Below are 14200 nucleotides of genomic sequence, written 5' to 3' on the forward strand. Positions count from 1 at the left end.
TTTCTGTTTCATAGTATAAATATATTAAGAATTAGTGGGGCTTGGACTGAGAGAATGCAAGAATAACTGAGATCGTAGATGAATTATTAGTCAGTGTGTATCCTGGTGCATGACATACAGCAAATGTAACAGTTTCTTCACAACAGGCCTCTGTTCCATTACAATTCTCTGTAGTTTAACATTTCAAATTGTTAAGTCGATTACAAAGACTCAGTGACCTGTTGAAGTACTGAGATCTTGAAGACAAGCTGTGTTTGACTGTTAAATTGAAATGTTTTAACGGAGCTGTTATGCGAATGCATATTATTAGGTTCCAGAAGCATGTTTTGGCCCAGTATGTGTGTATTAAACCTTGAGAGCTCTGAAGTAATACTTCTGTGTACAGAATATTGCAGCTGAACTGCAACTAATATCCAGTGGGATTCTGTCTGTCTGATATAGCCTATATGAGAACTGTGACATGGGAAATAGGTTTATATCTCAAAATATATTTTTTTATTTGTACTGACCATGAATCTCTGAGGTCCCCATTTCTGATTTATAATGTTAATTTCAAAGCCATCCTAATTTAATCATGAACAACTGGTATGTATTAATATTAATAACATTGTTTAATTTCTTTCAGACATTTAAGAAAAGATACTTCTACCTAACTCAGCTTCCAGATGGCTCATATATTCTTAACTTTTACAAAGATGAAAAAATGATGAAAGAGTCGAAAGGATCAATCTTTCTTGATTCTTGCAATGATGTTATACAGGTAAACATGTACAGAATATTTTTGTAGAATATTTATGAATGTGCAATTGAGTTACATTTTGGTATAATTTTAGCCTTGATTACTTCCTGTTTTGATCACTAGTAGATTGCTTGTGTAAACCATAACAACTTGTGAATGTTGTGAATAATAGCACTTATTTGGTTTTGAAATCCATCCAGTCACCCATCCATTCAGTAAACCAGTTTTCACAACATCCATCCAGCCATTCATCCTTCAAGGCATTTTCTAAATGACTAGACTACTCCTCCCCTTATCATAATGTGTAGACAGCCCACCACTAGAAAATGAAAATGTATTTAGGGACCCCAGTAAATGAGTTTATATCTCCCTCTCTTTCAACCGTTATATGACAACAGATGCCAGAAATCTTTTTATTTAGCCCAGCTGATTGCCAAAGGACTATAATCAAAGTCTAAAGAAGTAATCCCTTCCTTATACTCAGCATTGATCTGGCCAATTATAGAATACAGCACCCCCTTTGGAATGTATCTCCCGAAACATAGCAAACAATTTGAAAGAACCCAAAGGTTCCCAGCAAAAGGATTACTGGCCTAAAGTCCCTGAGCTACCAAGAGTAGCTTGAAGCGGTAATCTTTTATTTAGTAACTTATAGATTTTTGAGCGCAGATCTCTGTCACGCTTACTGTGCCATTAGAGACCGTGGACTTCCTGTTTCTCCACAAGTCTATTATCTCCAGCAGTACTAGAACCAGCAACCTAAATCTTCACTAACAGAAATAAAGCAGTAGCATAAAAGATTTCAGCTGGTGTCCAAGTTTCTTTTTTGTGGTTAAAAACAGGCAGTTATTGTATGCCTTCAGTAGCTGAAATTGTGAGGAACGAAACCCTGTAGATTAGAACTCAGAAGAAAGATAAATCATAGTCAATAGTTGGGAAACCAAGAAATATACCTTTTCTTCACAGTTTTTTTTTTTATCTCCTCTTCAACCCCCGTCCTTCAAGCCAGTATCACCATACATGGCTTATAGTGTGGCCAATATTTAGGCAGCCATCAAAAGATTTTATCTTAACCTTCAACCATTTCACGCACATGACTACAAAGTCTTATGGGTTGGTTCTACAATGGGGGATGTTACAGGATATTGTCACTTTCTTTCATGAGTCAATTTACTCCCATTAACCCCATGTTCCCTTCTAAGTGGATGCCTCTTCCCATGTACAGTCTTTATCAGAGACTGTAGGCAGAGCACACATCCTGAAACACACAACCTCCCAACTCCATGCCCACAGAGTGATGAACAGGCTTTGCCTTATTTTCCTTTCTCTTCTCAGCTAACAATGATTAGATTTAGAAAAGAAAGATATACGAGAGCAGTCTGGTGATTTCTTTTTTTGACACCAAAAAATACTTGAATAAAATCCTTTTATCAAAATAATCAAACCCAGGTCTTCTAGATCATAACCAGGGCTCCATCCCTTTATGCCATGTAGACAGGTCTATATTAGGTAATCAAAAAGTGAATTTGCCAAACTGCATCTACTTCAGAAATGCATTTCAGCAAATTCACTCTTGTGGGGGGCTGTGCCCCCTCCGATAACTATATATATGTATAAACTCCGAGATCGCACTACAGTGATGAAAGGGCAAATTTTCCAATCATCACTGTACTGCGATCTCACCATGCCTTATTTCATATGGTCGCTAGGCATTTAGCCTTCCATTTTCACTGTTATATTACTGGAAAGCCTGTGAAGATCATGCAACTGGTTCATTATCAAACCGATTTGTTTGTACGCATTTCATGTACGTGAATAAATGTGTGCATATGGGTTTATGTGCATATGTATGTGCCTATGTTTGTGTGTGTGTGTGTGTGTGTGTGTGTGTGTGTGTGTGTGTGTGTGTGTGTGTGTGTGTGTGTGTGTGTGTGTATTCATGACCAAAGTATGATGTGATTTGCAGTTTCTGAAAATATTAAGATATGAAGCTGTGTTGAAGAAAGATTGTCAGAGACTTGGAGGTTTCTTTTCAGATAGCCTTATTACAAGAATTTTTTTCCATTAATATGTGCATTTTTTGAAGGCCAAAGTCCTTGATTTTTCAAAGAAAGTGGAATTATTCTCATCTTGTCATCTAGATAGCCTCACTTCCTAGCTTCAGCTTATCTCATTTTCCATCATGGTCTTAACATTACAGTCCCCTCTGCCTTCTCATCAAAGCAGGTATAGTAGATATCTGATAAGCAGTCTACTTACTGTAATAGAAATATTCAGATAAATCCTTTTACCTCTTTCCTCTCAGATGACCAGAATCAGCTGTATCAGAAGCTACCCAGCTGTAAGCTGGCACTCCAACTGTATTAAATCTTTTAGGAGGGACATTCAGAAAACTGCAATTGACCCATCAAATTAGGCATATTGTTGCCTATCCCATACATTTTTCTCGTGAGTCATATACAGATTTCACTCATACCCATTTGATACATCTGTAGATGTAATTCAGTAGTACATCTGAGGCCTATAAAGTATCATTTAACTATCTAGGACACTCATCTCTCTTGCAACTTCCCACACAGTACAAATCCAGGAGCTATAACCAGCCATATGGGACAAAATTGGATTAGCAGGTTGCAGCAACTGGCTCTATGTTATCCGGATTAACTGAAGTATTCACTGTGTCTTTGCTATAGACACACACTGAACTAGGAATGCTAAGTCTGTTCTCGCATCATTCAGGTATTAAGAAGCAATACTATACTAATGTGTATTCCATAGCCATATAAAAAGGAAAAGCCGTAATAGGATCAAATCAAAACATGGATGTGTTGCTTGATTAAATAATGTTGTATTGATTAGATTATTTTTATTTCAGTGCGAGGCTGTTAGAAATCACTTGTCTTTTCTGCCTGGAAAAATTAAACAAGGCAGGCAATGGCACGTATATCTTAGATTCAGTATGCCTTTTTTAAATTAATTTAATTAGGTATATATCACAGTACTAAGATTAATTTAAAAAAAAAAAAAAACGTGCACATTTGAGATGAGAATTACCAGGTTATAATTCATGCCACACCTTTCGGCCACCAAACTCGGACCAAAACACTAAAGGTTGAGGCATGTCCATATTCATTAAGGATATCCACACCTCCAAGCTAGATGCTCAGCATAATGCATCCGAGATTATCCAAGTTCAGCTAACTCTGGGCAAAACCACAGTCCAGATTGTAGCTTGCTACAGACCCCCCACCATGCCCCAGGATTCCCACTCCTCTTTTCTTGATACACTGAAAAATATTAAGGTACAACCCAACACTCTAATAATGGGTGATTTCAACTACCCTACCATTAACTGGGAAAACTCATGTACCAACTCTTTTGCTCAACGTTTTCTGGAAATCATCAATTCCAGTGCCTTGGATCAACTTATCCACACCCCCACCAGGGGCAGCAATATCCTAGACCTGGTCATCACCAACATGGGTGACCGGTGTTCCACACCAGAGGTCAGCTCCTCATTGGTCAGATCTGACCACAAGCTAATCACCCTAGACATCCACATCCTGCTCCCACCCCCCATTAGGAAAACAACCGTAAAACATTTCTCCAAAGCCAACTTCACCCTTCTTAAGACAGAAGTGGCAAACTTCACTACACCTATGCAAATGGACAGTAGAGGTACGACTGCTGAATCCTACACAAATGCATTTTATAAGCACTTACACGAGTGCATGGATCGTGCTAGCCCTAACAGAACCAAGACACTGTCCTCCAAAAAAAGGAAGCCAATCTGGTGGTCCTCTGCCATAAACAAACTCTACAACAGAAGAACGAAACTGTTGCAAAAAAGAGTAAAATCCCACGATTGGAGGAACTCCCTGGTTAGTCTCAGTAAGAAGCTGAGATCCATCATAAAATCCTCCAAAGCTACTTATGAAAACAAAATTGCCACTGATTCTAAAGACAACCACAAAGCATTCTATAGCTATGTCAAGAATCTCAATGGCAACACTCAGATCTGCTCTGAGTTACAGCACAATGACACTAAATATACAGAACCAACTGATATTGCCAACATCCTGGCAGATAGATTCAGTGCTACCTTTACCCCCTCTCACCCCCTAAAGGGCCCATCTTTATACTGGAAGAATGCAAAGCTCCTGTAATCATGGCTGCACAGGTAAAAACCACACTCTCCAAAGCCAAGAACACAGCATCCATGGGACCTGATAACATCCCAGGCTGCCTTCTACATGAACTACAGAATGAACTGGCACCCCACCTAAGTACCATGTTCAATTATAGCCTCACCTCAGGCTTTGTGCCCATTGAATGGCACACCACGACAGTTATCCCACTGCACAAAGGGGGACCACAACAGACCCCGGAAACTACTGCCCCATTAGCCTGACGAGCCTGGTCTGCCAAGGCCATGGAACGTATCATCATGGAACTCATAAACAAAGACATTGGAGATCTCCAAACTCTGGACCCCACACAGTTTGGGTTTGTAAAAGTCAGATCATGTCTCCTAAACCTGATAGACTTCTTTGAAGTAGTCACCAAAGCCATAGATGAGGGTAAGGTGGTTCACACAGCCTATCTAGATCTAGCTAAGGCGTTCGACACCATCCCCCACTCTGGAGTTATAGATAAACTCACTAAACTAGATATAAATCCCTATGTCACAAGATGGGTTGCCAACTGGATTACTGACAGAACCCACACTGTGAAAGTAGCAGACTCCAAATCAGACTTCAGACCAGTGACAAGTGGAGTACCACAGGGTTCAGTCGTGGGTCCTCTCCTGTTTGGTATCTACTTGTCTGAAGTACAGGCTAACACAGAAGGTCTTTGGCTAATTAAATTCGCAGATGACTGCAATCTAGGAGCCATAATTGAAACTCCTAACGATGTGGACATCCTACAAAAGGGCCTCACTGAAACAGATGCCTGGTGTCAAAGCCGTGGTCTCAAGCTCAATGCCAAAAAGTGCATTGTCATCCCCTTTGGTAAAATCTCTTTACCCATGAACTACCACATAGACGGTAGTCTACTTAACACCGAAAGTGTGATAAGAGACCTTGGGACACAGGTGGACAGTAGTCTCTCCTTTGATAATCACATCGCCACAGTGGTCAGGAAATCCTTCTACGTGGCACACCTCATCACAAAAGGTTTCTCATCCAGAAAAAAAGAGGTCATTGTTTCCCTCTACTCATCACTCATTAGACCCATTATAGAATACAACGCCTCTTTTGGTATGTACCTCACAAGACATCTACAACAACTGGAAAGGCCGCAAAAATACCTCACAAAGAGGATTACTGGCCTCACACAGATACCTTACGCAGACCGTCTCAAAAAACGCCAGCTTTACTCCGGCGATCTCTGCCTAGCATACAAAGCTATGTCAAACCCAGAGCTGTTGGAGATGCTCCACTTAAAGAAATCCCAATCCCTCCGAGCTACATGCTCTAGGGACCTAAACCTTGTCACCACAATAAACAGAACATGCTGGAGGGATAGATTCCTGTCTCAGAGACTTCCCATACTCTGGAACAGACTACCTATCTATGTCAGACAAAGCTCCTCATTAGCACTCTTCAAGAAAAATCTTGATGATTGGATGGGTAATAGGAAATTCACCCCGGGGATCACTTCTGTGGTTCTGCTTGACAGGGGCACAGGAAAATAATTTTCTTGGGTGGCGAAAGCCAGGGTAACTTTTTGGCTAGGCTTGTATAGGCCCTAGGGCCAATAGCCTAGTACCTACCTATGAACCTATGAGAAGCCACATTGGCAAATAATGGAATTCCCGTAGTAAATGTAACCGTTTTCTTTGTGTTCTGTTTAAGCATTACATTGGTTTGTAACAGTAGCTGTGAGTCAGTGATATTACCATATAACTGTTTTTACTGGTGAAATAATTTTTAGTTTGAGATAATAGATTTCAGGGTCGATTGGGTGTTTAACATGACTGGCGGAGGAGGGAGGCTTTATCATTAACAACATTCTTTCACCCTTTAATACATTTTAGTTCATGAAAAAAATGCTGCAGGTGATTGATTGAGAGGGCAGACTGAGACTGCAGATAGTTTGATATCTCAAACATATTTTACAGAAAAAACAATATTTTGTTAGTTTATTTGCTTAAGCTTTTGTTTCTGTTGCTTTTGGCATGTCTAGGTCTATAAGTGTATGCGTCTTACTGAGACAGTTCTATCTTGGCAGTTCATATACAAACAGAAGTGAATAGGGGTTCTAAGAACGGCGAAAGCACATACAGCTGAACAGTCTGCTGTAAATTGTTTAACACTACACACTGCATGTATTTGCATTTTCTTTAAATTCTTAATTTTAAAAAAATGTACACTTTATAATGCAGAACAGAATGTTTGAAGTACTGAGACTCACTGCTAAACTTTCAGTAACATTTACCAGCGTCACATAAAGAAGTTAGCTATAGTATGTCATTGTTTTCAGCTTTGATTTCTGTTCCTAAATTTTAATCTTTGGATACAATGTCATACATTAGTTTTGTTTCTTGTTAATATGTTTGTGAGCAGTACAAAATCCAAAAAATAAAACAAAAAAAGCTGTACTAGGCAAATAGAGAAGAAGCAGCTTATGGGTAAGGAAATGCAGAGAACAATAATGAAACGGAACCCTAGGATTCAGGTACACTGCAACCATGATCGGGGCTAGCCCTTCTCTGTATACTGTATGTATACAAGATGGGCCCTGCTGCTAATTAACAACGGATGCATTTAGGCAAGTCTGCACAATGAGCAGCTCATTAAATATCCTGCTCATGGTCAGACCATGGACTGAGGGAAGTAGGAAGAGCGCATATAGGAGTATGGGATGGTCATAAGGAAGTACTAACAGCAGCAGTTGTGCTCATCCATCATGCATCCATCACGGGTGCTTGGTGAGAAAAAGAAGTTATGTGGCAGCCTTACACATTTCTGAAGCTTGTGTGCTGATCCATGTTTTGATCCCCCCCCCAAAAAAAAATATATATACACACACACACACTAACACACACACACACACACACACACACACACACACTCATTCATTTGGTTGACAGTACAAATGACTGATAAAAAAATGTAGCAACAACATACATAGCTGACTAAACATTTAAGTCAATCACAGTTGCTTGAATTCAGAGTCTATACAGTGTAAGTATTTAGGAGCATACAAAAAAGTGAATGTTAGACTGAAAAAGTGGTGTCTGTAAGAATGTACAGGATTCCATTATAGTGGTTATGTGTAGTTGAGTGTTAGCGAGTTAGGGATAGAGTTAGGGTTAGGTTAAAGGATAGGCTTAGTGTTGTATTCATTTGCTGTTGTGCTTGATGTTCTTCATGTTTCACTGTTGCAGTCATCACATTTGGGTTATCTGCCTGCAGGTAGCCCTCAACCGGCCTGAATACCAGAGTCTTCAGATTTCTGGGTCAAATGCTGTCTCTTCTTCCATGACGTCAGGTCATCAGGGGTATAAAACATGCAGCCGACACCATTACATCAGTCTTTCTTGCCGTACGGTGCCCAAAGCAGAAGCAGTTCGCAAGTCCCGGTCGGCCGACTCCTGAAAGTTTCAGACTTGAAGTCTTCAAAAAGATAAGTACCCTGTTGGGGATCCTTTTTTTCTTGCTGTAACCGATGTCAGAAAAAATTAACAATTGTCTTGCCTGTGGAAAGCAAATACCTCATAGAGATTTTCATTCTTACTGCGTCACCTGTTTTGGCCCAGACCACGACATCCCTCGCTGTTGGTTTTGTGCCTTGTTCAACGCCCGAACTATCCATCGTCGGGCCATTTTTGTAGCTAAATATTTTCATTCTCGATCTCCGTACACCAAAATGGCTTTGGTAAGCCATCCGACTACCAATCTTCCAAAAAAAGTAAGGATAAAGACAGAGACAGATGGCATAGGTCCAGAACTGCTGACGACACTATCGTTAAGCTAGTCGCCAGTCCACCGGTACTCAGGTGCTTTTGCAGCCCCTTATACCTGCTACTACAGATTCGCAGGCCTCTACTGAGACCCATTCAGAGTCTGGTATGCCGTGAGATGCTTCTTCGAGTATGGAACCTGCGGATGTCTCTACCTTGGATGGGTCCAGAGCTGCTGTGCAGGCACCGGCTTCTGAGGGTGTATTCAGGCCTACAGACTTTCATATTAAACTGACGGCTTCCTTTCAAACTAGAAATACCAAATTCTTCAGGCCTAAAGATCGCACTACACATACTCAGACCCATATGCCTCAAAAACAAATGCTTAGAATGGCTGAAGACCTTATTACCTTAATTAGGGCAAGCCAACCTTCCCAGTCTAAGAGACTTAGAACTGAAATTCTTTCTGATTCTTCTGGTCAGGAATCTGATGTCTCTGTTCCTTCAGATTACCAGGATTTGCCCTTATCTACTTATGAGGATTCTGCTGCAGAGGATTCCATTCCCTCTGCTTCCCCTCCAGAAGATTTTCCTTTTGGTGAAACATTGCATACCCTTAGGGAGCATTTCCGCTGGGAAAGCAAGGACTATTCTGAGTCCAAAAAGAGACTTAGGGAATTTTTACTCCTACCTCAACACAGGCCTCTAGCTATCACTCCTGTTCTGCCTATTGTAGATCATGTTTTCTTGGAATCTAGCCTTACCTCAGACACTTTGCCTCCAGCTCCCAGGAAACCTGACAGGTACTACAGTGTACCTGACTCCCACAAGTTCCTTTTCAAGAATTCTACTGCAGATCCAGAGACCATTTCCCCAAGGACCAAAAGGCATTAAGGCTACTACTGCCAAAAATCCTACCCCTTCTGATAGGGACTCTAGAGCCTTATACAGATGGGGTATGAAGGTATAGACTTCTGCTACTTTGACCATTAGGGCTTTAAATTGCCAGTTTCATATGTTAGAGTATCAGCAGCATATTATGGGACTACTTAAACAGAAAATTATGTTGATTCCTGACTGTGCTGAACACAGAATTGCAAGATTTAATGCATTCTGCTGAACAAGTTGGTAAACATACTTTGCAATGTGGTTTTGATGCTTTAGAAGCATTTTGCAGGGCTGCTGTTACTGGGTCTGTACTTAGAAGGCATGCTTGGCTTAAGGAACAAAACTTGCCAGATCATGTTAAAGCTAAATTACCCTTAAATCAAGACCGCCTTTTTGGCAACAAAGCAGAATAAGTCCTCAAAAGGATGGGGGAAAAGCTAAATCTATGCAAGCTGTTAAAGAATTCTTACAAGTACAGCCACCCAGATTCAGTAGGCTTTGGCTTTCAAAGAACTGGTCCTTTCCAGCCCCTTCCAGGCCTTCTCAGTCCAAACCCAGGAACAGCTGACCACCAAGACTTCAGTTTCAGGCTTCGCACAGATCTAAGCAGTGGGGGTTCCCACTTCCAAGACAGGGAGTAGTAAGCCACCCCCTATGGAAAAATGGCACAATGACCTGCTCAACTACTTGCTACTAGGAGGAAAGCTCACCCTGATGCAAAAAAAAAAACCTGGGAACTCATTACCCAGGGCAAATGGATTTTGAACATAGTTTCCCTGGGATACAGATTCCACTTCCACACCTTACCAACCCCAAGTGGTTGGCCAGACCTCCCCCCAAATCAGTGGGTGGAGGCCCAAAGACAAGTACTCTCCCTCCTCAGTATCAGGGCTATTCAACCCGTCCCAGCAGAACAAAGGGGACAAGCTTTTTATTCAAGACTGTTCCTGGTACCCAGAAAAGAAAACTCCTGCTGTCCTATCCTGGACTTCTCTATTCTCAACACCTTTTTGGTGGTTCCAAAATTCAAAATGCTAACTCTTCAACAGCTTTTTCCTATGCTAGCCAAGGATGCCTGGCTGGCAACCCTAGACTTAAAGGAAGCTTACCTGCACATCCCAATAAGGGAATCCTGCAGACAATACCTACATTTCAGGGTGGGTTCCATGCACTGTCAGTTCTCTGCACTTCCCTTTGGCTTATCTACTGTGCCCAGGGTGTTCACAAAATGTCTAGCTCCAGCCATTGCATTTTGCAGACAGAGAAATATTCAGATTTAACCATATTTGGCCGATTGCTTGATTCAAGCAGAAAGTCAGGACTTGCTTTTACAACACCTGGCATTTGTAAAGAAACTTCTAAACTCACTGGGGTACACCATCAACGAAAAGAAATCACACCTAGTACCCTGCCAAGAGATTGTATTCCTGGGAGCAAGCTTGAATACAACTTCCCGGATGGCATTCCTCACTCCGGAGAAATGTTTGTTTGGCAACCTACTTCAAACTATTGGCCACAAAACCCCAGCTATCTGCAAGGAAAATACTGCAAGCTGTGGGGTTCATGGCCTCTTGCATTCTGCTAATTCGATATGCAAGACTGCATATGAGGAAACTTCAATGGTATCTAAAAAGTCTATGGTGTCAACATTCTCAGAATCCGGAAACAATGATTCCTATCATTCCTTGTCTAAGGACAGAGTTCCTTTGGTGGGCAGAGGCCTGCCACCACAATAAGGGACTCCCTTTCACTCTACCCCATGCCACCCAAATCCTAACAACAGACGCATCAGAATATGCATGGGGGGCTCACATGGCAGGGCAGTGCATTCAGGGCAAATGGGACCCAAAACAGATGCACCTGCATATCAATCAAAAAGAAATGTTAGCTGTACAGAATGCTCTGACAGCCTTCAAAGACCTTATCCTTCCAGGACTACTATTGGTAAAGACAGACAACACCACAGTTATGTGGTACATAAACAAGCAGGGGAGAGCCCACTCCTACCCTCTCTGCAGACTAGCCATGGCTCTGTGGAACACAGCCTTGAGCTACCAAGTGCACCTACAAGCTCAATTCCTACCAGGCAAACTAAATTCACTGGCAGACGACGTAAGCAGAAATCTCATGGACCCACACGAATGGAAACTGGAACCCAAAATATTCAAGCTCTTAAGGAACAAATGGGGGACTCCAGAGGTAGACCTGTTTGCCTCCCCTCAGAACAACCAATTGAACACATTCTGGACCAGAACTCCCCACGTTCAAGCTTGGAAAGTGGATGGCCTGTCCTTTAACTGGGAGAGCCTTTTGGTTTATGCCTTTCCCCCTCTGCCTCTCCTCTCGAAGGTTCTCCTAAAGATCTAACAGGACAAGCCAAGGACAATACTGATTGCACCAGACTGGCCACGCCAGCACTGGTACCCCCTTTTGCGCAGTCTGACAGTGCTACAACCATGGCACCTGCCGCAGACCCCTTCCCTGCTGTCCCAGCAGGATGGCCAGATTCTGCACCCTCAGCTTCAAACCCTGAACCTGGCAGCCTGGCCAATTCCATGAGCTCACCTCCAGCAACCCTCAGTAAGCAGGTGCTGGATGTCATTCTTGAGGCAAGGAGGCCTAGTACTAGAAAATCCTATTCAGAAAAGTGGAAAAGATACTGTTCCCGGAGCCAGGCTCAGGGGATGGGCACAACGGTGCCCAGCTTGCCCCCTCTTCTAGATTATTTGACAGAAATGCTCCTCAAGGGCCTATCTTTCTCGGCAATTAAGATTCATGCCTCTGTCATTTCAGCACAAGATAATATTGAGCCACCCCTCTTCTCTTATCCCCTGCTAAAGCAATTCCTTAGTGGGGCAAAAAAATTAAGACCCTCTAGGAGAGTTCCCACTCCAGCCCGGGACCTTAACTGGACCTTAATTGGAAAAACTCACCCCCCCCCCCCCTTTAAACCAGCTGCTACAGCAGAGTTGAAATTCCTTTCTTGGAAGACAGCCTTACTTCTAGCCATCACGTCAGCAAGAAGAGTGTCTGAATTACAGGCCCTCATGGTAGTGGAACCCTTCATTATCTTCCATGCGGATAGGGTTTCCCTCAGGACTAATACATCCTTTATGCCCAAGGTGGTGTCTAGTGTGGCCCTAAACCAGTCAATTCATTTGCCTACTTTTTTTCCCTAATCCTCAAAAAAAAAAAGGGGAAAGGATACTGCATTCTCTGAATGTGCACAGACAGCTTAGATTCTATTTGGACAGGACTAAGCCTCTCAGAAAAATCTGACCAGCTGCTAGTTAGCTTTGCTGCAGGGGCAGAGGGGAAGGCCATTTCAAAGCAAACCATTTCCAAGTGGATAGCCCATTGCATTAATTTCTGCTACAAGCACCATGGAAAACCTACCCCACAGGGGATAAGATCACATTCCACCAGGGCTGCATCTACCTCTATGGCATTTCTCAGAGGAGTCCCTATCAGGGACATCGTGGAAGCAGTTTCATGGAGCTCGGCACATACTTTCACCAAGCATTACCACTTGCCTATCTTTTCTAAATCCAGAGCTGGATTTGCCACAGCAGTCTTACAGGGCCTGAATGCTTCCTTAGCTTTGGGAATCAACCCAAATGTGATGACTGCAACAGTGAAACACGAAGAACATAGTACAGTTGTGTACACTTACCATAAATGTTGATGTTCGAGTGTATTCACTATTGCAGTCCTGGTTACCCTCCCTCCAGCCCCCTGACTTCTCTTGGCTCTACCTTTACTTCTTGTTTGGCATATATTATATCATGTGTATTTGCTTTTTTGCTGGGGGTGTACCATATCATATAATTGCTTACTATTGTGGGGGCACCTGACATCTTGGGCAAGAATAACTGATGTACTGGCGTCGGCTGCATGTTTTATATCCCTGATGACCTGATATCATGGAAGAAGTGACAGCATCCAATGCAGAAATCCGAAGACGCTGGTATTCAGGCCAACTGAGGGATACCTGCAGGCAGATAACCCAAATGTGATGATTGCAACAGTGAATACACTCGAACATCTACTTGATTAGTGGTACTGTTAGGAAAAAGGATTTTTAATGAAGTAATGTGTATGGTTAGGGTTAATATTAGCACACATGAATAAGGTGAACAAGGAGGTTTTATTATTCTGGTTCACCATGACACTTTAAGGTGCGAAACATGGCAGTCCATATTTCTGTAAATGCTGTAAAGAAAGTAGGCAATATAGTGTTTCAATTTCCATAAGGTTAGATGTGGAATTAAAGTTCCTACCTGGAGGCATGGCCTGGACCATGAATGCACAATGCTGCCTGCCAGGAACCAGGCACTTGCACAACTTAGAGGACAGCTAGCATGACACTTGCCAGGTGTTTTTATCGTACAATATCCTGTTTAATAATTTGGACCATGACTAAGGAGTGCAGAGGACATGCAGATAGTCTTGCACAGAGAGAGGTTTGCACACCTTGTGCTTTAATGTATTCGCTGGTGATTCTTTATTTAGCACCAGAACTTTAGAACAGGCCTTACCTGATCACAGGTGATGCTTTATCTGGTACCAGCACTTTGGAACTCACCTTACCTGCTCACAGGTGATTCTTTATCTGGCACCAGCACTTTGGAACTCGCCTTAGCTGATTACTGGTGATTCTTTAT

At 42.2% G+C, this 14200-nt stretch overlaps 1 protein-coding gene across 1 annotated transcript in view; it reads left to right on the plus strand.

The window, feature by feature from the left end:
• Positions 1-14200, plus strand: part of DOCK11 (dedicator of cytokinesis 11) — a 1858863-nt gene that overhangs the window by 329333 nt on the left and 1515330 nt on the right. The window contains exon 7 of the mRNA XM_044057487.1: positions 626-760. Within this exon, the coding sequence (XP_043913422.1) occupies positions 626-760 (135 nt within the window). The remainder of the gene's footprint in view (positions 1-625; positions 761-14200) is intronic.

Source organism: Protopterus annectens, chromosome 15.part0, assembly GCF_019279795.1.
Source record: "Protopterus annectens isolate FY-2018-M chromosome 15.part0, PAN1.0, whole genome shotgun sequence".
Classification (NCBI taxonomy): Eukaryota; Metazoa; Chordata; order Ceratodontiformes; family Protopteridae; genus Protopterus; species Protopterus annectens.